This window comes from Mobula birostris, chromosome 31 (genome assembly GCF_030028105.1).
Source record: "Mobula birostris isolate sMobBir1 chromosome 31, sMobBir1.hap1, whole genome shotgun sequence".
Classification (NCBI taxonomy): domain Eukaryota; kingdom Metazoa; phylum Chordata; class Chondrichthyes; order Myliobatiformes; family Myliobatidae; genus Mobula; species Mobula birostris.
The window spans coordinates 32,722,229-32,747,317 of record NC_092400.1 but is presented as its reverse complement, the minus strand read 5'-3'; the positions used below and the strand labels follow the sequence as shown (position 1 = coordinate 32,747,317).

The window sequence follows — 25,089 nt, the reverse complement described above, 5'->3', positions numbered from 1 at the left end:
TTTCACGGCGACACTGAACCCGATTCTGATCTGACAGAAACATTAACGTTTTCTGATTTTATTTATCAATGCTGCTGGAAATCTGGATAGCTGAGGGCTTGATCACAGTTCCTGTTGACATGAGAGGTTGTACTGTACAAGGACGGCCGTAGCAGATTTCACAACACACGCCAGCCGAGTGGCCGGCCGCTGGCGCGCATGCGCGGACACGGAGGGCGCGCGAAGAGGAGGCCGCGCCGCCGCGCCTGCGCAGTGGGCTTGGTGGTTGCAGTTACTTTTAGAAGAGAGAGAGTGTGGGTGATGCGGTGGCGGGACCGACCGGGGACCGGGCCGAGCCGACAAGACACCGGAAGGGTTGGTCACAGGAGCGTCGTCGTTTAAAAAAACCAAATCAAGCCCCGGGTCGACACGTGCGCCCGCTGCGCGGTGAATGTGGCCCGGAGATCGGCGGACGCAGAGGGAGAGAGCCTGAGCCTGGGCCAGGGCCAGGGCCAGGGGAGGCCGGGTGCTGCGTTATCGGACCGGGCCGGGCTTGGGGAGGCCAAGGCAGGACGCCATGGCTGCATCCAACTACGGCTGCCTCAACCGCGCTCAACTGACCTTTGAATACCTGCACACCAACTCGTGAGTACCAGGGTCGGGCGAAAGGAGCGCCGCCCCTGCCGGGCCAGCCTTTACATCTTTATTTTAACCATACAGCAGCGTTATTTTCATTTTAGCTTGCTGGTTCCTTAAATCCACTCATTCTTCATGGATCGTGTGTCAATATGGTCATCAGTTATGATTCCATATTGATGTGCAAGTTGGTCTGCATTTGAAATGTATTCTGTGCAAATCGTAACTTCTGGGTCTCCTAGAGGTCTTTTAAAACAAAGGCTGGTCAATTTAACTGTATTTCCCAAGGTAGAACTTGTTACGCAGGGTTTTCCTAAGGTAAACTTAAAAATGCAAGGTTTGTTAGTTTTTGCCTGCAGTGATCAATAATTTGAAGCACTGGTCGTCTTGTGTCGAATGTCCATTTAATTGCCTGTTCTGTATGCGGGGGCATTTTATAAAAGTGATGGAAAAAATTATATGATTCCATTTAACGTCGATGTTGTGAAGGGTGTCTAATCGGATTTTTATTTTTTATTCTGCGGTTGTCAGCCATTTGCCAGGTTAGTTTAATTTATTGAAACGCCTTATTTGTGTGATAAAAACACATATACTATCAGTACTCAGCAGGTAGAACGCTCACGATCAAAGGAGTTAACATTTCCGACTGAAGTTGCTTGTCTTTGATTTGAAATTTTTTTTATCAGCACCAGTAGTTTGTTGGTTTTCCATTACTGTTCCTTCATGTATATAATTTATAATTTATTCTTATTTTGTGGAATGATGGCAGGTTATCCTGGTGATTTTAATAGCAAGAGTAATTGGATTGTGTTCTTATTTTTAAGACAGTTTTTTAATTAAATATAGGAAAGCCATTCCAGTCCAGGGAAGTGATAGTTGCAACTGTGCACCAATTCAGTTGCCATGGTAGCATAGCAGCTATGTTCCTGATGAAGTATTCGTCTAGATGAAGAATCTCAACCCAAAATGTCGACTGTCCAATTTCTTACATAGATTTTGGCAGAGCTGTTTTATTTCTCCAGAATCTCGAGTTGCTCCAGATTCCTGCCTCTGTGGTCTCTTGTATCTTCACGGTGGTTATATTACTGAACTAGCATCTAGAAGACTTGATGTGTGATCCTGGAACATGTGTTCTAATTGGTTCGTTTGCCATTCTATCATGGCACAATTAAATAAGTCAAAGAGGGGTTGGTGGGGACCATGAAACTAGTAGAGTGTTCTCCACAAACTGCTTTTGGAGGAGCAAATCTTTACCGAACAGATCCATGCACAACTCCAGTCTCACAAATACGTTTGATACTTTATTGCTTAGTAGCCAAATTACAGTAATGAGGTTTTAGTCAACTACTGGAAATTTATTACTTTTCACCCTTGTTAATCTACTTGAGTGACACTTTTCTTGAAATTGAACATCCTGTCTCCCATGTCTTTCCTGCATTCTGCAGGTCTTATTTATCAGACTTTCCCACTCTTGCACTGCAGCCAAAGATCCAAGTTTGCCGCCTTTATTGTTTACTTGCTAACCCTTTGCAGTATAATTCGTGATCATGTCGCATCTGTCCATCTCACCACTATCTCTTTGGACCACTTAATTCTCTCAAATTTACATTTTATCTGACATTTAGTAAAATGATCAGAAAATTCCTATAGATAAATATAGGATTGAAAGACATTTTCTTTTTAGCTTCCCTCAGGTGCAGTATTGTATATTATCTTACCAACTCACCTAATTTGTTGCTGTAGAAAATTGGAGGATTGTCTGCTTTCCATGAGTTCGTAAGAAACACCTCCTCTCACTATAAAGTAGATTTTCAACATACCAAACCAAATGAAGACACAAGGGTATTCAAGACAAGTCGGAAATTATAATAGACAAGCACAAGTCTGGGGCAGGTTACAAGACAATCTCAAAGGCACCGGACATACCTCAAAGCTCAGTACGGTTCATCGGCGGGCGGGAGGATATGAAAACAAAACATCCACACTGTCTAGGCCAGGTTGATCCTCTAACCTCAGCCACCAGGGAAGAATGGCACCTGTAAGAGAGGCTGCTATAACACCAGCAGTCAGTCTTGAGTGAGCTGCAGAATTCGGTGGCTGCAACTAGAGATGAAGTTCATGGCTCCACAATCTAAGGCTTTGCTCCAAAAGGGAAGAGTGGCAAGGAGGAAGCCCTGGCTTAAAAAAAACATATCTTCGACTGTAAATACTTGCAAAGTGTTAATTAGAATATGTAAATATGTGGAAGAAGGTCTTGTTGGATGAGACTAAAGTGTAATTTTGGCATCAACACTAAGTGGAAGGTGTGGTGTAATCTAATACTGCGCATCAGCCAGGTAACACCATCCCTGCTGCAAAGTATGGTGGAGGTAGCCTCATGCTACGGGGATGCTTTCAGCAGCAGGTACTGCAAATCTGCTCAGAATTGATGGGAAGATGAATGCTGCCAAATACAGAGATTCTAGATTAAAAACCTGCTAGCCTCTGCCAGGAAGCTTAAAGAGGGGAGGAAGTTTGTCTTTCAGCAGGACAGTGACCAAAAAAGCACACCGCCAGAGCAACCGTGGAGTGGTTTCAAATGTGGAAAATCGATGTTCTTGAGTGGCCTAGACAGAGTCCTGAGCTTAACCTTATTGAACATCTCTGGCAAAACCTCAAGATTGTTGCCCGCCACTGCTCCCCAACTAACCTGGCATAGTTTGAGCAATTTTGCAACCTGGAATGGGCTCATCTTGTTCCTTCACGTTTTGCAAAGCTAATAGAGACTTAATTCAAAAAGACTACGGGCTGTAATAGCTGTGAGAGCTGGTTCAACTGAGTACTGAGTAAGCTGATATTTCGGCTTGATTTTTTTTTAATGCTTTAAAATTTTCCCTGTTTTTTGAGGGGGCTTTACATTTAGCAAATGGCTTTAGCCAGCAGTCTTCTGTTCCCTGACAATGTACTGTGGATTTAATTTCCTAAAAACTGTGAATCCCAGTCCATTTGTAACAATGCATTTCCTAAAGCTGTGAATACCAGTTCAGACGCTGCTGTCGCCTAGGATGGATGTGAGCCAGAAGGTGTGAAGTTTGCATGTAGTTTTGAAGACAGCATTATCTATACTTTGTAAATATGGATTGTCCTTCCTGTTAAGCACATAAAATACCAAATAAATGTATTGTGGATTCAGTTTGGAACAATGCTTTTCCTAAAAGCTGTGGATCCCAGTCCAGACACCGATGGGATGGATGGAATCAGAAGGTGTGAAGTTTGTATGTAGCTTCAAAAGAAAGCATTGTCTATACTTTGTAAATATGGATTGCCCTTTGTGTTTAGCAAATAAATATTGAGCCCCACACTGAGCCAGCAGACCTTTCCACCAAAAGTGTCTCTGTATGATGCCTGCTATACCTTGTTTTGTCGAATAAAGAAGCTGCTTTGTATCTACCAGTAACTCTCTCTCTAGTGATTTCATCCACGCAACAACAGTGTTAATACTCATTTATGTGAACAAGGGGTTGGGGGCTAAATACTTTTCAGGGCACTGTATAGTTACCTCTTGTACCTAATAAAGTGGCCGTTGAATGTATGTTCATGGTCTTTTGTAGCCCATCCACTTCAAGGTTAAATGTGTTGTGCATTCAGAGATGTTCTTCTGCACACTACCATTATAATGCTTGGTTATTTGAGTTACCCTCACTTTCCTGTTAGCTTGGACTATTCTGGCCATTCTCTGACCTCCCTCATTAACAAGGCGTTCTTATCTACAGAACTGCCTCTCACTTCTCCCGTCTCCCCTTCACTTACCCCTTCTTCTGTCTTCAACCCTCCTCTTCTTCATGGACACCCCGCTCTGGTCTTCTGCCTGCTCTGGATCTCTTTATCGCTAACTGCCAACGGGACATCAACCATCTCGACTTCACCGCACCTTGTTCCCATTCCAACCTCACTCCTTCGGAACGCTCTGCTCTCCACTCCCTCCGCATTAATCCTAACCTTATTATTAAACCCGCCGATAAGGGGGGTGCTGTTGTAATCTGCCGTACTAACCTCTACCTTGCCGAGGCACAGCAACAACTCGTGGATACCTCCTCTTATTTACCCCTCGATCGTGACTCCACTAAGGAGCACCAAGCCATTGTCTCCCACACCATCACTGACTTTATCCGCTCAGGGGATCTCCCATCCACTGCTACCAACCTTATAGTTCCCACACCCCGCACTTCCCGTTTCTACCTCCTACCCAAGATCCACAAACCTGCCTGTCCTGGCAGACCTATTGTCTCAGCTTGCTCCTGCCCCACCGAACTCGTTTCTGCATACCTTGACACGGTTTTATCCCCCCTTGTTCAATCCCTTCCTACCTATGTTCGTGATACTTCCCAACGCTCTTAAACTTTTCGATGATTTTAAGTTCCCTGGCCCCCACTGCTTTATTTTCACCATGGATGTCCAGTCCCTATATACTTCCATCCCCCATCAGGAAGGTCTCAAAGCTCTCCGCTTCTTTTTGGATTCCAGACCTAATCAGTTCCCCTCTACTACCACTCTGCTGCATCTAGCGGAATTAGTCCTTACTCTTAATAATTCTCCTTTGGCTCCTCCCACTTCCTCCAAACTAAAGATGTAGCTATGGGCACCCGTATGGGTCCCAGCTATGCCTGCCTTTTTGTTGGGTTTGTGGAACAATCTATGTTCCGTGCCTGTTCTGGTATCTGTCCCCCACTTTTCCTTCGCTACATCGACGACTGCATTGGCGCTGCTTCCTGTATGCATGCTGAGCTCGTTGACTTTATTAACTTTGCCTCCAACTTTCACCCTGCCCTCAAGTTTACCTGGTCCATTTCCGACACCTCCCTCCCCTTTCTAGATCTTTCTGTCTCTGTCTCTGCAGACAGCTTATCCACTGATGTCTACTATAAGCCTACTGACTCTCACAGCTATCTGGACTATTCCTCTTCTCACCCTGTCTCTTGCAAAAATGCCATCCCCTTCTCGCAATTCCTCCATCTCCGCCGCATCTGCTCTCAGGATGAGGCTTTTCATTCCAGGACGAGGGAGATGTCCTCCTTTTTTAAAGAAAGGGGCTTCCCTTCCTCCACTATCAACTCTGCTCTCAAACGCATCGCCCCCATTTCACGTACATCTGCTCTCACTCCATCCTCCCGCCACCCCACTAGGAATAGGTTTCCCCTGGTCCTCACCTACCACCCCACCAGCTTCCGAGTCCAACATATTATTCTCCGTAACTTCCGCCACCTCCAACGGGATCCCACCACTAAGCACATCTTTCCCTCCCCCCCCCCCCGCCTTCCGCAGGGATCGCTCCCTACGCAACTCCCTTGTCCATTCGTCCCTCCCATCCCTCCCCACTGATCTCCCACCTGGCACTTATCCTTGTAAGTGGAACAAGTGCTACACATGCCCTTACACTTCCTCCCTCCCCACCATTCAGGGCCCCAAACAGTCCTTCCAGGTGAGGCGACACTTCACCTGTGAGTCAGCTGGGGTGATATACTGCGTCCGGTGCTCCCGATGTGGCCTTCTATATATTGGCGAGACCTGACGCAGACTGGGAGACCGCTTTGCTGAACACCTACGCTCTGTCCGCCAGAGAAAGCAGGATCTCCCAGTGGCCACACATTTTAATTCCACATCCCATTCCCATTCTGACATGTCTATCCACGGCCTCCTGTACTGTAAAGATGAAGCCACACTCAGGTTGGAGGAACAACACCTTATATTCTGTCTGGGTAGCCTCCAACCTGATGGCATGAACAGCGACTTCTCTAACTTCTGCTAATGTCCCGCCTCCCCCTCGTACCCCATCCGTTATTTATTTATATACACACATTCTTTCTCTCACTCTCCTTTTTCTCCCTCTGACTATACCCCTTGCCCATCCTTTGGGTGCCCATCCTCTGGGTCCCCCCCCCCCCCCATCTTTCTCCCTGGGCCTCCTGTCCCATAATCTTGTCATATCCCTTTTGCCAACCACCTGTCCAGCTCTTGGCTTCATCCCTCCCCCTCCTGTCTTCTCCTATCATTTTGGATCTCCCCTTCCCCCTCCCACTTTCAAATCTCTTACTAACTCTTCCTTCAGTTAGTCCTGACGAAGGGTCTCGGCCCGAAACGTCAACTGTACCTCTTCCTAGAGATGCTGCCTGGCCTGTTGCGTTCACCAGCAACTTTGATGTGTGTTGCCTCTCACTTTTTTTTTGTTTTGACACTATTCTCTGTAAACTCCAGTGACTTTTGTGTGAAAATCCCAGCAGATTTGTTTCTGAGTTACTCAAACCACCCGTCTGCATGAGTAAGCCCTTCCAGCCTTTTATTCCATGCCACCCCAACAAATACGATTAACCCTAACCTAACTACAGGACAATTTACAATGACCGTTTAACTGTAGGAAACTGGGGCACCCAGAGAAAACCCAGGCATTCAGTGAGAAAGACATATAGAGACGTCTTATTGAACAGATCTGGAACTGATCTCCAAACGCGTTGCACTAACTGCTTTGCTACTGCAGAGCACTCCTTTCTTCCCCATTCTGATGTTTGGTCTGATCAACAACTGAGCTTCTTAACCATGTCTGCATGCTTCTGTGCATTGATTTGCTGGCACATGATTGGCTTATTGCATATTTGCATTAACGAAAGGAGTACCTCATGGAAACCCTTTTTACCGGGAGTCTCTTGAGATGTGGCTCGCTAGCCCCTCACTAACAGCCACTGGACTCAACGGTTAGAAAACCCACCTTTCTCAAGCTCCGTACATCTGGGGTTGGTATGACTTGCATCCCACTTGCCCCATGATTGAACTTGGCTTCCTTCAGTTTGAGAGAGGTGAGACCTCTCTCGGAAGGTGTTGTCCTACGCCGCTCTAATAGTGTGGCAAGTACTCTTGGAGTAACCAACATCAGACTCGTCGGTAGAAAAGGCATCTTTGCGTCCTAACATCTCAGTTAAACTCCTTTTCCATTCCTTGGACATTCTGGCATATTTTAGGATTCCTGTCACTCTAGCTGCTGCTCCAGGATGTAACATGACAGGTTTAGACTGGCTGTACCACACGTTTCCTCCTTTCTGCTCATCCTACTTAGGAGGAACTTACACGTTCTCAAAAGCAGCTCAGAAAACAGGGTGAATGGACAAGGTTTTCAAAAAGTTCTCTCCATTTCTTGCCTTGTATGCTCCCGCAATCTTTCTCACAATGACAGTATTTGTTCCCACAAGAACGAAAGCTCCACCCTTTTCAAGCAGATCTGGGCAGACTAACACTGTCGTTAGACTGTTTCCGAAAACTCCAGTTTCAACTGCAAGTAACCATTGTATGGGTACCCATTAGTACCAGGCCCCCGAGTGTCAAGGGCTCGCTGTGGCATCAATGGTAAATACACCAAATGCCAGTTGTAAAAGAGTCTATTAAGCAAAGTAACACCTTCGATCCGCGTATGGATACACCAGAGCATGATCCCACTAAACCTTCAGGAATAGTGTTTTGCATTTTAGTATTTTCTTTGAGACATTGATAGGAATTTATCCTCTCCGAAGCACCAGCCTCTTCCTTTACTGTGTCCCCTTGTAGTTTTACCTCTTCTTCTCTGATTAACTGCTGAGTTACTTTTCAAAGATTTTCAAAAATCTTCTCCACAGCGGTAACAGAAACTACTGGTAGCTTCCCTAGACAAGGGACCCTGCTCAGTCTGCTACATCCCACCAGTGGGTCTGGCTTCCTGTTGCCGTGTCGTGTTTGGTAGCAGCACCAACGTATAATCATCTGAAATACCTTGGCTCTCAGATCTTTCATGACACTCTACAAAAACCTCTGCATGTGTGGTATCAGGTGTCACCTCAGAAACAGGCTACTACTGAGGACTGTGTTCTGTTGATGGAGAGCACAGCTTGTGGGTCACTTAAATACATAGAGCTCTCATGTCATGTGACAGCACACCCTTCATAACTTCCTCCATCCTCAAGCAATTTCTTTCACAGTGAATGCCCAAACATTGTGACCCAAACGCTGCAGCAGCTTCTGTACCCTGAAAATATAGGTAGACAGCTTCTCTCCTTCCTCCTAAAATGACTCAATTCCGCCATCCATACACCAGTTGATTTGTAACACAGTGTAGTGTTACTGCACGTTCTTAGAAATGTAGTGTTTCTCTTAAAATACAGGGGTTTATGTCCATAATATATAAATGGGCAAAAACATTGACATTTTGGAATTGTTTGGTAAAGGTGAAAGATGTCATTTGCTGAAAGCAGTGTTGATGTGAGAGGAATAAGGGGTCCCATGGGCTAAAATTATTCTCTTTAAGTGCTTGCAAGTGTAATTAAAAATTGGTGCCAGTCAATCTAAGCCTGATTTTGTTATTATGTAAAATGTTCCAGTTATTGTCCTAAGAGAATGGATTGTTCCAGATTGTTTAATGAGCATGTGTTACATCATTCTTGAATATTTGTCTTTGACATTTCCACCTGCTTGAGAAGAACTGTACCTTGTAGTGGAAGTATCTGAAGCATAGGAACCAAAATAAACAGTATTAAAGCAGAATATATAGAGTTGATCTGAGCAAAGTTCCATTTATTGGACCTCGAGTTTCATGTCTGCTCATTTGGAAATGTCTGTATGAGCAGAACCTAGTCTCCAGTTGTGAACGCCCTCCACTGGTATTGATCTGTCTACGTATTTATTTGACTTTCACTGTCCTTGGGGGTCAGAATTCCAAAGATCCACTACCCTCTGAGAGAAGAAATTTCTACTCACTTGAGCTTTAAATAACTGGTCCCCTACTTTGTAATGATCCCCTCCCCCCCCCCCCCCCCCCGGGTCATTTATGTTTGAATAAAGTCATTCTTCTAAGCTGCAAGGAAAGCAGTCATAGTTGATTACAAAAGGCTTACAGTTTAAGACTAGGGAGGACCTGTTATGTCTTTTACAGGGTATTGGTGAAACAGTCACCACCTTGCAGAGTTTTGCTCCTTTTACCTAAAAAGAATATTGTAGCAATGGAGACAGTCAAAAGGAGATTCCATAAGATGTAGGAGCAAAATTACGCCATTCGCCCTATGGAGTTATCCTCCACAATTTGATGATAGCTGATTTATTTTTCCTTCCAACCCCATTCTCATGCCTTATCCCTGGAACCTTTCACGCCCTTACTAATCAAAAACTTATCAACCTCTGCCTTAAGTATGCCCAGTGACTTGACCTCCATAACAGTTCTATTCAACAGATTAATTTATGAAGTGGGAATGCTAACTTTTCCAGAAAGGCTGACAATTTGAGTCTGTATTCCTTAGAGCTTAAAAGAACATAGCTTTACCCCACCCCTCTGTTTTCTGCAGGGATTGCTCCGTCCACTATTCCCTTGTCCATCCGACCCTCCCCACTAATCTCCCTACCAGCATTTATCCATGCATACGGCCTAAAGGTTGATTTATGCTTGTGCGTACGGGCTACGCCGTAGCCTGATTTATACTTCTGAGTAGCACTACGCCGTAGGGAGCATGCGTAGTTGTGTCTGCGTTGCTCTGCAAATTCACTGCCAAAACGCTAGTTGGCGGTGGTGTTTCTATGCCATTGTGTTGAGTTTCTTCGTGAGAGACATGGACAAGGAAATGCATTTCAAATATTTTTGGATTTGACAGTTTGGTTCATCGTTTCCATCCATTTATTTGACGTGGCGGAGAAAAGCAACCGGAAATGCGATGCTACCAAATGGACCAATCACAGTTGTTGCGGTCTGTGTCACTGCAATGCATGAGTTACATTTTTGGGGAGGTGCACGTCACCCTACGGCGTACATGTGATGCAGAAGTATAAATTGGGCTTAAGTCCTACACCTGCCCATGAACGTCCTCTCTCAACTCTGTTCAGAGACCCAAAATAGTCTTTCCTGATTATGCAACACTTCACCTGTGAATTTGCTAGAGTCGTTTGTTATGTCCAGTGCTCCCGTTGTGGCCTCCTGTACGTTGGTGAGACCCATCGAATATTGGGAGACCATTTCATCAAGCACCTGTGCTCCATTTGCCAAAAGTGGAACTTGGTGATCAAACAATTTAGTTTCCTTTTTTAAATTTTATTTTTATTTGGATAAGGAATTCACAAATATCATGTACTTTTTTCACACATATAACCTTTTCCATTTTTTTATATGTATAAAACTACAATTATTTATACATTCTTAAGTACACATTGAGATGATATAAAAGGAAAATAAACATTTAAATAGATAATTATGTACTGTGGTAAATCTAACCTATTAGGCTAAGTAATGGAATTAGTTGTTAAGAAAAATGGTAATAATAGTTTCCATATAACCCTTCTGGACCATTTCCACTGGTCCAAAATGTTGTATCTAAGCCTATGTATCAACCATTGTAGGTGTTTATATCCTAATTTGTTCATGCTTGCTCTTGCCCGCAGACATAATTATCCAATCCCTATGTACTTATTTACTTAATTTTTTCATTTTTTTATCCCTTTCCCAAATCTTTCCCTTTACTTGTGTTAATTCTCTATTTTCCAAAAGAAAACAAAAAAAACAAACATTTAGACTAGGGGTGCTTACGTTAGCACTATTACTGTGTTGATGAGAAGAGCAGTATAAATCATTAGGAGAGTCATCTAAAGTCTGCTCGCATTGGGGTTATATATTCAATCCATTTATTCCAGATTTGATAAAATTTTTCTTTTTGAGTTCTCAGGGAGTAAGTCAACTTTTCCATTTTAAATATTTCCAAGATAATTTCGTACCAATCTTCTAATGTAGGTGGTATTGGATTTAGCCATTTTCTAGTGATTGATTTCTTACTTGCCGCTAAGAGGGCCTACAGCAACTTTATATCTTCCTTCTGTTCAAGAAACAATACATGCCCCAAATAGAGCGTCTCGAAGTTCAGAGGTACCTGGGACCTAAGTACCTTAACTAATGTTCTATGAATACCTTCCCAAAATAAACTTAATTTAGGGCAATCCCAAAAAATATGAAAATGATTTGCCTCCTTGGAGCCGCACCTTCTCCAACACATCAGATTTGTATCTTTATATTTTTCCTGATATGGTGTCTTGAAGTATCTTATAATGTTTTTCCAACAATGTTCTCTCCAAGTCAAAGAATTAATCAAGGACCATTGAAAGCTGCAGATTTTCTCCCAAGCCTCCTCTGAAAGTACCAACCCCGCTTCTTTCTCCCACTTCTCTTTAATATACAGTGTATTTACATTTTTAGCATGGGAGAGTGCATTATATAATCGAGAAACTGATTTACTAGGTATTGAACTGCAAGCCGAATTCAGAATCTTGAAAAATTCTAATTCTACTGTTGATAGGTCTGTATATCTACAACTCTGGTTAACATAGTTTCGTACTTGAAGGTACCTAAAAAAGTCATTATGTTCTAGGCCATGTTTGTCCTGCAGGATTTGGAAACTTTGTAATACTCTTTTATCTATAAATGAGAGGTAGGTTGTAAGACCTTTCTTTATCCATAGCTCAAATCTTTTATCTCCTCTGTTGGGAAGGAATTTGGTATCATATGCACACCATCTAAAGAGTTTTAACATGTTATTAATTCCACATGAATTAACCACCTTCTGCCATACTTTTAATGTAAGATTTATCCAAGTGTTTTTAAATTTTTCCAACTGGGCCATCAATCCTTTGTCAGCTATTGAGGCCTGAAGAGGAAAACTGTCAACTAATCCAAATTCTATTTCCTTCCATCTAGCCTTATATTCCCTATTACACCAATATAACAGAGGGGTTATCTTTGAGGCATAAAAATAATTTCTCAGGCAAGGAAGAACCATACCTCCTCCTTCCTTCCCTAACTGTAAGGTGTTATATCGAATTCTAGGTTTCTTTCCTTGCCAAATGAAGCGGGAAATCCATTTGTCCCATTCCCTGAATTGATTATCATCCACCTCCACCGGTAAAGTACAGAAAAGATACAATAACCGAGGAAGAATATTCATTTTTATAGTATTTATCCTTGAATTTAAACTTAAAAAGGGGATAAGATTCCATCTATGCATATCTGCTTTTATCTCTGAGATTAATGGCCCATAATTTACCTGTGACAGTGTTGAAAGATCCTTCGGCAGGGTTATTCCTAAATATTTTAATGATTTAGCTTCCCACTTAAGATCATATGTACCCTGCAATTTTTTGGATGGTGTATAATTTAGGGACATAACTTGTGTTTTCTTTACATTTATTTTATAACCTGATATTTTCCCAAAGTCATCCAACAGTGTAAACAATCCTATAAATGATTTTTCTGGTTCACTCAGCTAGACCAAGACATCATCTGCGAATAACGCCACTTTCTGTTCAATCCCTGCCACCTTGATACCTTTTACGATTTCGCTCTGTCTTATTAGTTGGGCAAGCGGTTCAATATATAGCGCAAAAAGGAGAGGAGAAATTGGGCATCCCTGTCTAGTGCCTCTCTCTAAGATGAAGGAGTCAGAGAGGTCCCCATTTATCTTAATTCGGGCTGTAGGGCTGTCATATAGAGCAAACAATTTAGTTTCCATGCTCATTCCTGTTCCAGCATGTCAGTCCGTGGCCTCCTCTTGTGCCAGAGGTGGAGGAGCAACACCTTGTGTTCCATCTGGGTAGTTGCCTGATGGCATGAATATCGATTTCTCCTGGTTTTAAAAAAAACTCTTCCTCCCCCCCCCCCCCCCCAGTTCTCCTCCCCTCTTCCTTTATTCTCCACTCTGGCCTTTTACCTCTTCTTGCCTGCCTATTACTTCACTTGCTGGGTCCCTTCCTCCTTCCCTTTGTCCTACGGTTCACTCCCCTCTCCTATTAAATTCCTTCCCCTCCAGCCCTTTATCTTTCCCACCCACCTGGCTTCACCTATCACTTTCCAGCTGTCCTCCTTCCCCCTCCTTCCCCCTCCTTCCCTTTTTATTCTAGCATTCCTCCCCCTTCCTTCTCAGTCTTGAAGTGTCTCCTCCTGAAATGTCAATTTATTCACTTCCATAGATGCTGCTTGACCTGCTGAGTTCCTCCAGCATTAAGTGTGTGTTGCTCTGGGTTTTTAGCATCTGCAGAAATTCTTGTGTTTGAATTGTCATTGTTTCTGGTCTGCCATAAGAAATGGCATTATTTTACTATTCTATCAAAGGACTGCATTACAAATTGACCAAACTGGAGCAAAAAGCATGCTGCTGAGGAATGCAGTATCTGTGGAGGTAAAGGAATAGTTGACATTTTGTGTTGAGACTGTGTTAAGACAGTACATCTCCATATCAACCAGCCTGGGTAGGTTATTCTCTGAAATAAATAAATTAATCACTGTTTTAACCTTACAATCTTTATTTTATTAGTGAGAGGCCACAAATGATCAGGGAAGTGGTGCCCAGTAGGATTTGAATGTGTTAGGAGTTCCTATTACAGTGCCTTTAAGATCGTTGTGATCCTTTTTCACCATTCCGACCAGCTCCTTGGGGCAGTCTTTCTTAGTTACGTGTACCAATCTGGTTATAGCCATAGACATAGCATCTATATGCAGTTGGTTATCTTACCATGTTGTGCCATGTTGCTTGGAACCTTTTAAGTGCCCCCCCGAGTTCTTTAACCCTTTGTTTGTGACCATGTATAAAAGTAAAATAATTGCTGAAAGCCAGTATAGACAGTAATGTAATCCACAGCAACTTACACACAGTGTGTACTCAAATAAAACTTTGTAGAGCAAAGTAGCTCCACGGCACTGTGTGGGTTATATTTCTAATTTAAAATATCAAAGACAAATGAACATTTTTGGGTCTGGGTGTTACTGGAAAAGCCAACATTGTCACAGAGTTATAGAGCCGTATGGCATGGATACAAGAAGCCCTTCGCCCTGATGAGTCCATGGCGTTCACACTAGTCACAATTTCTTAGTTCGGCACATATCCAGCAGATGGGTACGTGTCCTGAGGCTCTTGTACCTTCTACCTGATGGCAGCAGCGAGAAGTCATTTTAGTCATTTCTATAAGGTTGCCCCTCATCTTGCATTCCAAGGAGCTAAGTTTAGTCTTGAGCTTGGCCAATTTCTCCCTTTCACTCAGGCCGTGTAGTCATGGCAACATCTTTCATATAAAAGGGTCAGCAAAACTGAACAGAAACTCCAAGTGCAGCCTGAATAAAAACAACATAATAAAAATGAAAGCCAGTGTGCTAAACTTTTTAATTACCCTGTCTACCTGTGATGCTGCTTTCAACAAGCTCTACATTTGTACTCCTAAGTCCCTCTTTACCCATTACATCCGTAGTACCATTCATAGTATAAGTCCTACACTGGTTTGAGGTGATTTCACTATCTATATTCAAATCCAATTGCCATTCTTCAGGCCCATGTCCCTAACTGATGAAGATCCCCTTGTCATCTGTGATCACCTATACACTCATTAACACCTTTTAATTTTGTGTCATCTAAAAACTTACTGATCTTGGAAAAAGTAGTGGTAGTCGCTGACTTAAGCATTTGTGGCAAGATGCAACAATTCACCATATAGACCCAGCACTGACAAAAGATCATAATGTATTTCTATTTTAGGACACAATTTTTCTTTGTGGGAGTGTTCTTGCAGGTGATGCTCACAGACACATAGTTCATTGTTTCTAGGTGGTAAAATTCATACATTTGGGAGTTGACATTGGATGAGCTATATCAATGGGAGGGCGAGTTATAGCATGTACATGTTGCTGGTGATGGAGAGCAATCTGGTGTTAACAAACAAAGCTGCTGTGTTTGTGTGAGTCACCTAATCTAGCCAAGCATTCCTACACATACTTGACCTGTGCATTTTAAGTAGAGTTGAGGGGAGCTTTTGTGTGAATCTCTTTGACATCTGAGCCATCAGACCACCTGGTCCACTTAAATAAGAGATCATCCTTGATTTTGGTGGTGCGAGACTAAAATCCATTGAATGTCATGAGGAGATAGACTGTTTTATCCATCTTCCATCTTTCCTCATTTAAGTTCAGCAACAGAACATACTTTTCCTTTTTACCTATAAATGATTTTACCATTATTTTTCGTCCTAATGAATCTACTGCTCATTTTAGCCACTTTCAATGGCGATGAGTTCCACATTCTTCCTGTTCTGAATTCCCAGTTGGATTTTTTTGTGGCGATTATCCTGTTGCAATTGCAATTTTTCTATAGTGTCTTGAAAAAGTATTCAATACGGCTTAGTCTCCATTTTAGTCTCATCCGACCCCAAGACCTTTTTCCACGTCTTTACTGTATCTTTGCAAAGTCTTTACTGGCAAGGATATGTTTTTCTCTTAGTGGTACATGTGGTGTAAATCTAATACTGCACATCAGCCAGGTGATACCATCCCCACTGCAAAATATGGTGGAGGTAGCATTATACTATGCTTTTTAGCAGTAGGGACTGGAAATCTGGTCAGGATTGATGGGAAGATGAATGCTGCTAAATACAGAGATCCTGGATATATAAAAAAAACCTGATGGCCTCTGCCAGAAAGCTTAGACTAGGAAGGAAATTTGTCTTTCAGCAGGACAGTGACTGAAAGCACACTGCCAGAGCAACCATGGACTGGTTTCAAATGAAAAAAATTTATGTCTTTGGCCCAGTCAGACTTCTGACCTTAACCTGATTGTAAAGATTGCTGCTCACCAACTAATTTGGCACAGCTTGAACAATCTTGCAAAGAGGAATGGACAAATCTTGCTCCATTACATTGTGAAAAGCTAATAGAGACTTATCAAAAAGAGACAACTGGCTGTAATATCTGTGAGAGGTGGTTCAACTAAGTACTGAGTAAACAAGGATGAACACTTTTGAACTGCTGACATTTCAGTTTTTGAATATTTAGTTATGCTTTAGCATTTCTCCTGTTTTCTGGCTCTACTGTTGGGGGCGGGGAAGGAGTATTTGATTCACAAATAAGAATTCTCAGGTAAATTAATCAAATCACTGGTTGTAATACTAATGTGAACAAAAGGTTGGGGGCTGAATACTTTTGATTCACTGTATGCTCTTCCCTGAATATGAGAGCGTTGTAACTGCATTCATCCTGTCATTACCCCTTCATAATTTCAAATAACTTGAAGCAATATCTGCTGAGAGATCATCTTTAAGGAAGAGAAGCTCAAGTTTGTACATTCTTCCCTGATATGTAGACCTTTGCATTCTGACGTTGGTCAGAACTATGTGCAGTATTCTGCATGTTCAATATGGGTGGCAGAGAGGGAATCCTATTGCCTTCCTGTGCATTGATAACCATTTCATATCCATTGAAATACTGTCACAAATGTTGGATAGTTTCAGCCAATGAAAGGTATGAGAATTGTTTAAAAATCATTACTACTACAGTATTCATCAGTATTCTTTGGATAAACCTTTAAATTGTTGAACCATATGTCATCTCTTTATCCTTCAAATAGTGTTTTATGCAGGAATTATATATTTAAAGGCTGACCTATTGCAATTCCCTCACCGGGCCATTGGGCCATTAGCCGGCTCTGCTAGCAGCCAGGTGACTCAGTAGTGAGAAGGCCACCTTTCATAATATAGGTCTAGGGTTGATATGATTTGGGTTCAACCAAACAGGAACATTGCAATGTCCTGATTAACGAAACCGCGATATGAGCGAATGCTATGTAAATGCTGCTCATGCACAATTGTCAGTTGGCATGAAATAACAGATCACACACTGCATAAAATTTTAAAGTATATTTACAGATTTCAGCTTTATAGAACAGTTAGTTGGAAAAATAAAGAAAACAAAAGGGCCCATTACAGTTAGTCCAGTCCAAATGCCCAGCTGGATTGGAGGAGGATACTAGCGGGGATGACGGCAGTGCATTGATGGCTGAAGTTTCTGAGAATAGTTCACAAAGTGCAGGATAGACATGTCCCACAGAGGAAGAAGTTCTCAAATGGCAGGGGCAGGCAACCGTGACTGACAAAGGAAGTTAAGGACTGCATAAAAGCTAAGGAAAGGGCACACAAGGTGGCAAAAGTGAGTGGGAAGTTGAATGATTGGTAAGCTTTTAAAATCCAACTAAAGGCAACAAAAAAAAGCATAAGAAGGGAAAAGATGAAATATGGGGGCAAACAAGCCAATAATATAAAGGACGATACCAACAGTTTTATCAGTTACATAAAGATTAAAAGGGAGGTGTGGTTAATATTGGACCACTGGAAAATTATGCTGGTGAGGTAGTAATGGGAGACAAAGGAATGACAGAAGAACTTAATGGGTACTTTGGATCTGTCTTCACTGTGGTGCGCCACAGATCCATGACTGTCAGTGAGTGCAGGTGCTATTACAAAGGATAATCTCAAAGGCCTTAGAGGTGGCTAAGTCACTTGGACCAGATGGACGACATCCCAGAGTCCTCAGAGAGGGTGCTGAAGAGATAACTGAAGCATTGGTCGTAATCTTTCAAGAACCACTTGATTCTGGCATGGTCCTGGAGGGCTGGAAGATTGCAAATGTCACTTCACTCTTTAAGAAGGGAGGAAGGCAAAAGAGGAAATTATAGGCTAGTTGGCCTATCCTCGGTGGTTGGGAAAATGTTGGAGTCTATAATTAAGAATGAGGTTTCAAGGTACTTGGAGACTAATGATAAAATAAGTTGAAGTCAGCATGGTTCCTGTAAAGGGAAATCTTGCCTGACATCTGTTGGGGTTCTTTGAGGAAGTAACAATCAGGGTGGAGAACAGAGAGGCAATGATGTCATTTACTTACATTTTCAGAAGGTGTTTGATAAGGTGCCACACACGAGGCTACTTAAGATAAAATGCTATGGTGTTACAGAAAAGTTACTGGCATGGATAGCAGAGTGGCTGACAGGCAGAAGGCAGCGAGTAGAGATAAAGGGGACCTTTTCTGGTTGGCTGCCAGTGACTAGTGGTGTTCCTTGGGTCAGTATTGGTACCGCTGTCTTTCACATTGTCAGTGATTTTAGATAATGGAATTGATGGCTTTGTGGCAAAATATGCTGATGATATGAAGGTGGGTGGAGGAGTGGGTAGTGCTGAGGAAGCAATGTGGTTGCAGCATGACAGACAAATTGGAAGAATGGGCAAAATAGTGGTGGATGGAATAAAGTGTTGGGAAATGTATGATAATGTATTTTGGTAAAAGGAACAGTAGTCCAGACTATCTAAATGGGGAGAAAGTTCAAACATCAGAGGTGCAGAGGGACTTGAGAGTCCTTGTGCAGCACTCCCAGAAGATTAATTTACAGGTTGAGTCTATGGTAAAGAAGGCAAATGCAATGTTGGTATTTATTTCAAGGGGCATAGAATATAAAAGCAAGGAGATAATGCTGAGCCTTTATGAGACACTAGTCAGGCCACAGTTGGAGTATTGTCTACAGTTTTGGGCCCGATATCTCAGAAAGGATATGCTCTCATTGGAGAGAGTCCAGAGGAGGTTCACAAGGATGATTCCAGGAATGAAGGGGTTAATGTATGAGGAGCATTTGACAGCTTTGGCCTGTACTCACTGGAATATAGAATAATGCGGGCGGGGGGGGGGTGTGGTGAGGAGAGATCTTATCAAAACCTACCGAATGTTGAAAGGGCTACTAGGATGGATGTGGAGAGGATGTTTCCTATGATGGGGGTATCCAGAACCAAAGGCACAACCTCAAAATTGAGGGGTCCCTTTAGAACAGAGGTAAGGAGGAATGTTTTTAGCCAGAGATTAGTATATCTGTGGAAAGCTCTGCCAGAGACTGTGGTGGAGGCCAAGTCTGTGTGTATATTTAAGGCAGAAGTTGATCAGTTCCTGACTGGTCAGGGTGTCAAAGGATATGGCAAGTGTATGGGGTTGAGTGATGGATTGCAGAGCAGACTCGATGGGCTGAATGGTCTCAATTCTGCTCCCATGTCTTATGATCTTATATGGCTTCTGTACTAAGCCCCTGAATCTTAACGGCACTGAGCGGCATCAATGCTAAATCCATCAAATACCGGTTGTAAAAAAAAATCTATAAAGCAAAGTAACTTGAGAACCTGTGTCAAGTATGGTTCTAGCAGGACCATCTTTCAATCCGTATAGATAAGTTTGAGCTTGGTCTGACTAAACCTTCAGGAATAGTGTTTTTGCACTTTAGTATTTCCCTTGATACACTCACTGGAATGTATCCTCTCTGAAGTGCCAGCCCGTTCCTTCACTTGGTCTCTCCATTGTTTTGCCTTTTCTTCTCTGTTCGGTTAACCACTGACTTTTCGAAGATTTTCCTGACCCTCACAGTCTTGTTTAAAATGTGTATCTTCTCCACAGTTGTAACAAAAAAAAACTTGTTGCCTCTCTAGTCAAGAGACACTTTTCAGCAGCAGTCCACTGTAAGTATTATGGGTGGTTCGGGTTTCCCAACGGGCGTATCATGTTTAGCTGAATCATTAGCAGGCGTCCATTGCATCAGTTCAGCTAGAGGGTTTTACAACTCAGTCCACAAAAACTCTATCTCCACTTTAGAGGCTACCACTGAAAACACTACTTGTTGGCTTTTGGAAATGTCCCGCTTCTCAATCATGGTTTCCTCCTCTCGAACTTCTCTGAGTAACTTGGTAAAAGATAGAGGAGGGTGCATCTTGTGGGTCATTTCAATATGCAGAACAATCACATCATGTAACAGTGTACTCTTCACAACTTGCTCCATCCTCAAGCAATTTCTCGCAGACAGCTGAATGCCCCCTTTGTGAAACAAACAATGCAGTGTTTTCTCCAGCCTGCCAACGTAGGCAGACAGCTTCTCTTCCTTTCTTCTGGAATGTGTGCCTAAACTACTTAGTCAGATCAGCTGCACTTTCAGCATTGCCAAAAGCATCTTTGATGATATGACCAATGGATATTCTGCCTTTAGGAACTTCACTATATCATCTGCCAGACCCTTTAAGCTCTCTACCCGTCTCTGTTTTTCCATGCTATCTGAACATGGCCATTCATCCAGTAACTGAGATGTCTGCTCAGCCCAGGCCCCCTATTCTTCTTCCCTATCGGGTGTGGGCTTGACCCCAGAGAACACTCCCAGCCTACAATAACCTTGGCTCTCCGCAGAGTCACTTCTGCATTTGTCAACCAGTGATGTAATAGCCAAAACCAATTCAGAATTTAAATTAACTGCTGAAGGACCCATTAGACCTTTCACATCAGACAACTCTTCCCTCCCTTCGCAGAAACAAGAACAACTTGCCTTTACAGTCTTTGCCCTCAGGCACTCTGGTGAATGATATCTGTAATCAGTCAAGTGGGGTGCCGTGCACAATCCTGATTTGATGGAGACAGACGTGAGAGAACGGAGGAACATCTGGAGAAACTTCTGAAATGCCTTTTTCGCTGCCACTGTTACTGTGTGATCCAGAATCTCCGGAGGGGAAGGCCCCGAGTCCTCGGACTTGCTTGTTGCTTGGCAGCTGGGACGGGGTCGAAGTGCTTGGTGTCGAAGGGCTGATCAGAGGCTCGAAGTTTTTGGACGGACTCAGAGTTGGCTGTGGTCGGGTGCTTCCAGTGCATCGACAGTTGTCAGTGCCTGGAGGTTTATGGCAGAGAGAGTTTCTCCCTTCTGCCGCCTGCTATTGGGGACTATCAGGAGTCGATTGGAACTTTGAGACTTTTTTTTACCGTTCCCATGGTCTGCTCTTTATCAAATTATGGTATTGCTTTGCACTGCTGTAACTATATGTTATAATTATGTGGTCTTGTCAGTGTTAGTCTTTGGTTTGTCCTTTTTTTGTGATATCACTCTGGAGAAACATTGTATCATTTTTTAATGCATGCATTTCTAAATTACAATAAACGAGGACTGAGTGTCCTCATAATCTAATCTAAAAATAAGGACAGTCTTGGCCCTGCCTCTCCAGGGTCTCCCAACCTGTAAGGTAGTTACTGCTACTGTAGACTAACATGACATCCTTACCAGCTGATTGGTCAAAATGTCATTCAATCAGCATAACTTTTTCCAAATCTTTTACAGAAGTTAGTTCTCTGAACTCCTGTTCATCGGGAATTTGGAGATCCACCCCGCTCAAAATACAGGCATTATTTGTGGGAAATCTCTTTGAATCGCACCAACCCTTAATCCCTGTGGCGTCCATACTAAAGTACTTTAGTCATTTTCCCCGCCACTAGTTTAAACACAGGCTTAACATCAAATCACTTCATCACTTCTTAACAGCAATTACACTGCATGCAGTGAATTGCCAGATGATAGCCCCACAAATGCAACCCCCTCACTGGCTCTCATGCAATGCTGGCTTATTAGCTAGCTCTACGAACAGCCATGGGACTCAGTGGTGAGAAGGCCACCTTTCATAAACAGTGTAAAACCAAAAGATATAGAGCAGGAGCAGAATTAGGCCATTTGGCCCGTCGAGTCTGCTCCACCATTCAATCATGGCTGATCCTCTTTAACCCGTCCTCAGCCCCACTCCCCAGCCTTCTCCCCGTGACTTTTGCTGCCGTGTCCAATCAAGAACTTATCAAGCACTGCCTCAGATACATCCAAAGACCTGGTCTCCACAGCTGCCTGTGGTGATAAATGCCACAAATTCACCACCCTCTGGCTGAAGAAATTCCTCCGCATCATTGTTTTAGCTGGATGCCTCTTTAACCTGAGACTGTGTACTCTTGCCCTAGACTCCCCCACCATGGGAAACATCCTTTCCATATCTACTCTGGGTTTCAACGTTGACAGGTTTCAATGAGATCCCCTGTCATCCTTTGAAATTCATCAAGTAAAGACCCAGAGCTATTAAATGTTCCTTGTACGATATCCCTTTCGATCCCAGAATCATCCTTGTGAACCTTTTCTGAATGCTTTCCAATGCCAGCACATCTTTTTTTAGGTGAGCCCAAAGCTGTTCACAATACTCAAGGTGGGGCCTCACCAATGCTTTATATAGCCTCAGCATCACATCCCTAATCTTGTATTCTAAACCTCTTGAAATGAATGCTAACATTGCATTTGCCTTCCTCACCACCAATTCAACCTGCAAGTTAACTTTTAGGGTGTTGTGCACAAGGACTCCCAAGTCCCTTTGCATCTCAGATTTTTGGATTTTTACCCCATTTAGAAAATAGTCTGCACATTTATTTCTTCTACCCTAGTGTATGACCGTGCAGTTGCCCACATTGTATTTCATTTGCCACCTTCTTGCCCATTCTTCTAATATGACTAAGTCTTCTGCAGCCTAAAGGTTTCTTCATCATTACCTGCTCCTCCATCAATCTTCCTATCATCTGCAAACTTGGCAACAAAGCCATCTATTCCATCATCTAAATCATTGATGGCATAAGAAGTGGTCCCAATGCCGACACCTGGGGAATACCACTGGTCACTGGCAGCCAAGCAGAAAAGTATCTTCTTATTTCCACTCGCTGCCTCCAACCAATCCGCCAATGCTCTAACCATGCCAGCAACTTTATTGTAACCCCATCGGCTCCTTTAAGGAAACCATGTTGACTTTGCCCTATCTTGACCTGTGTCGCCAAGTACTCCTTAACAATTGTCCCCAACATCTTCCCAGCCACTGAGGTCAGACTAACTGGTCTATAATTTCCTTTCTGCTGTCTTCCTCCTTTCTTAAAGGGTGTAGTGATATTTGCATCTATGGTCAATATGATTTAGGTTCAGACAAACATAAATGTCATGATGTTCCAATTAAAGAAACCTCGAATCGAGGAAACGCTCTGTAAATATTGCTCGTACATAATTGTTGGTTGGCACAAAATAACATTTTAAAGTATGCATAAAATTTTAAAGTATGTTTACAAATTTCAGTTAGTAGGGAAAAAAAAGAAAAAATAAAATGTCCCATTACAGTTAACTCAGTCCAATTGTGCACATAAAGTTTGAGTCCATTTTACTCGTGTGCTGGACCCATGGTCTGTGTGAAAGCACACACCACATTCCCAACCTCACTCGAAATCCATCTTGAACCAACGGGATCTCTCTTGGGAGTATTGGCCCTTCCTCCTTGGAGCCATTCATCTGCAGAAAGCACTTCATGCAACAAGGACGCTCCTTTCCACGGCATTCTCAATCATCTACCCTCATCTCCTCCCCACAGCTCCTGCCATCACAAATCTCTCTCTGCCCTGCTTTCCTAAACTTTCTCCCAATTCCATCATCCTGATTGGCTGACACAGCATTCTTAGGTTGAACATCATAACCCCTCATCTTTTTGCCAAAACCGGAATGTTTTAAAAGCAGAACACATTGCTTTTATAGAGTTGCTAAAATGAAATGCCTGCAGCATAGCAGTAAAAATCTTAACCAGGGCATTATACCATCTTAATACAAAATGAGGAAATTATAAATGACTCCATTTGCCATTTTCAAAGAGAAACTGCTAATCAGGTGAGAACTGCACAGCCCTGTGGCATGAAATGTCTGTTTACTTATTTTGCATTACAGTGGAAGTAGAATTCACCATTTGAGCCTATTTACATAATAGCAGAATACATTGACTTTTACACATGGCTTAGTCTGGGCTGGGTTACCACTTAGTCAAAAATTGATCATAAATGTCAAAACAGACATGATGGATTATATGCTGGAAATCTGGATCAACACATACAAAACGCTGGAGGGACGCTATCGGTCAGGTAGCATCTGGAGTCAATGTTGAGCTGACACCCTTCAAAGTAGAAAGAAAAGAGCAGAAATCAGAATCGAAGGGGGGAAGAGCATGAGCTGGCAAGTGACAGAGGAATTGAGTGGGGGGGAGGCTGGAAACTGGGGGAGAACGGGATAAGTGGGAGAGACAAAGGGCTAAAGGAGGAGATCATGGACTAAAGGGAGAGAGGTAGGGAACCAGAGGGTGGAAGGTGAAGGTGATTGGTGAGTCATGATAGGGGAGTGGAAATAGAAGAGGGTAAAGGAAAATGGGGGAGCAGAGGGGAGTGGTTACCGGAAGTTATCGAAATAGATGCTGATGCCATCAGGCTGGAGTCTACCGAGAAGGAATACGAAGTTTTGCTCTTGCCATCTATGGCTGGCTTCACCATGGTAGTAGAGGAAGCCGTGAACATCGTGGTCAGTGTGGGAATGGGAAGTGGAATTATACTTGTTCGCCACTGCGAGACCCTCAGTAATGTGATGGGTGTAGTGAAGGTTCTTGATGAAGCAATCCCGCAGTTTGTGTCGGGTCTCACTGATGTAGACCCACCAGATACAATAAATGACACTGGTGGATTTGCATGTGAAGTGCTGTCTCACCTGGAAGACCTATTTAGGGTCTTGAATAGTTGTGAGGCAGGTGGTGTATGGGTAGGTGTAACTTTTAGCACAGTTTCAGGAATAAATGCCTGGGGCAAAGGTGGAAGAAATGAGTGGACAAAGGCATCACAGAGAGGGCTATCCCTGTGGAAAGTGAAAAGGAGAGAGTGAGGGAAGGTACGTGATCGTGAGATTCTATTGGAGATGGTTAAAGTTGCATTGTTTTCGCCTGCCCCTTCCCCACAGAATTCGTGTCCTTGTAGTTTTATTTTGTCCT

General features: G+C 43.0%; 1 protein-coding gene across 1 annotated transcript in view; it reads left to right on the top strand.

Annotated features, from left to right (window-relative positions):
* The first annotated feature begins 238 nt into the window (after positions 1-238).
* morc2 (MORC family CW-type zinc finger 2) overlaps positions 239-25,089 on the top strand; it is a 102,722-nt gene continuing 77,871 nt past the window's right edge. The window contains exon 1 of the mRNA XM_072247812.1: positions 239-624. Within this exon, the coding sequence (XP_072103913.1) occupies positions 557-624 (68 nt within the window). The 5' untranslated portion in view covers positions 239-556. The remainder of the gene's footprint in view (positions 625-25,089) is intronic.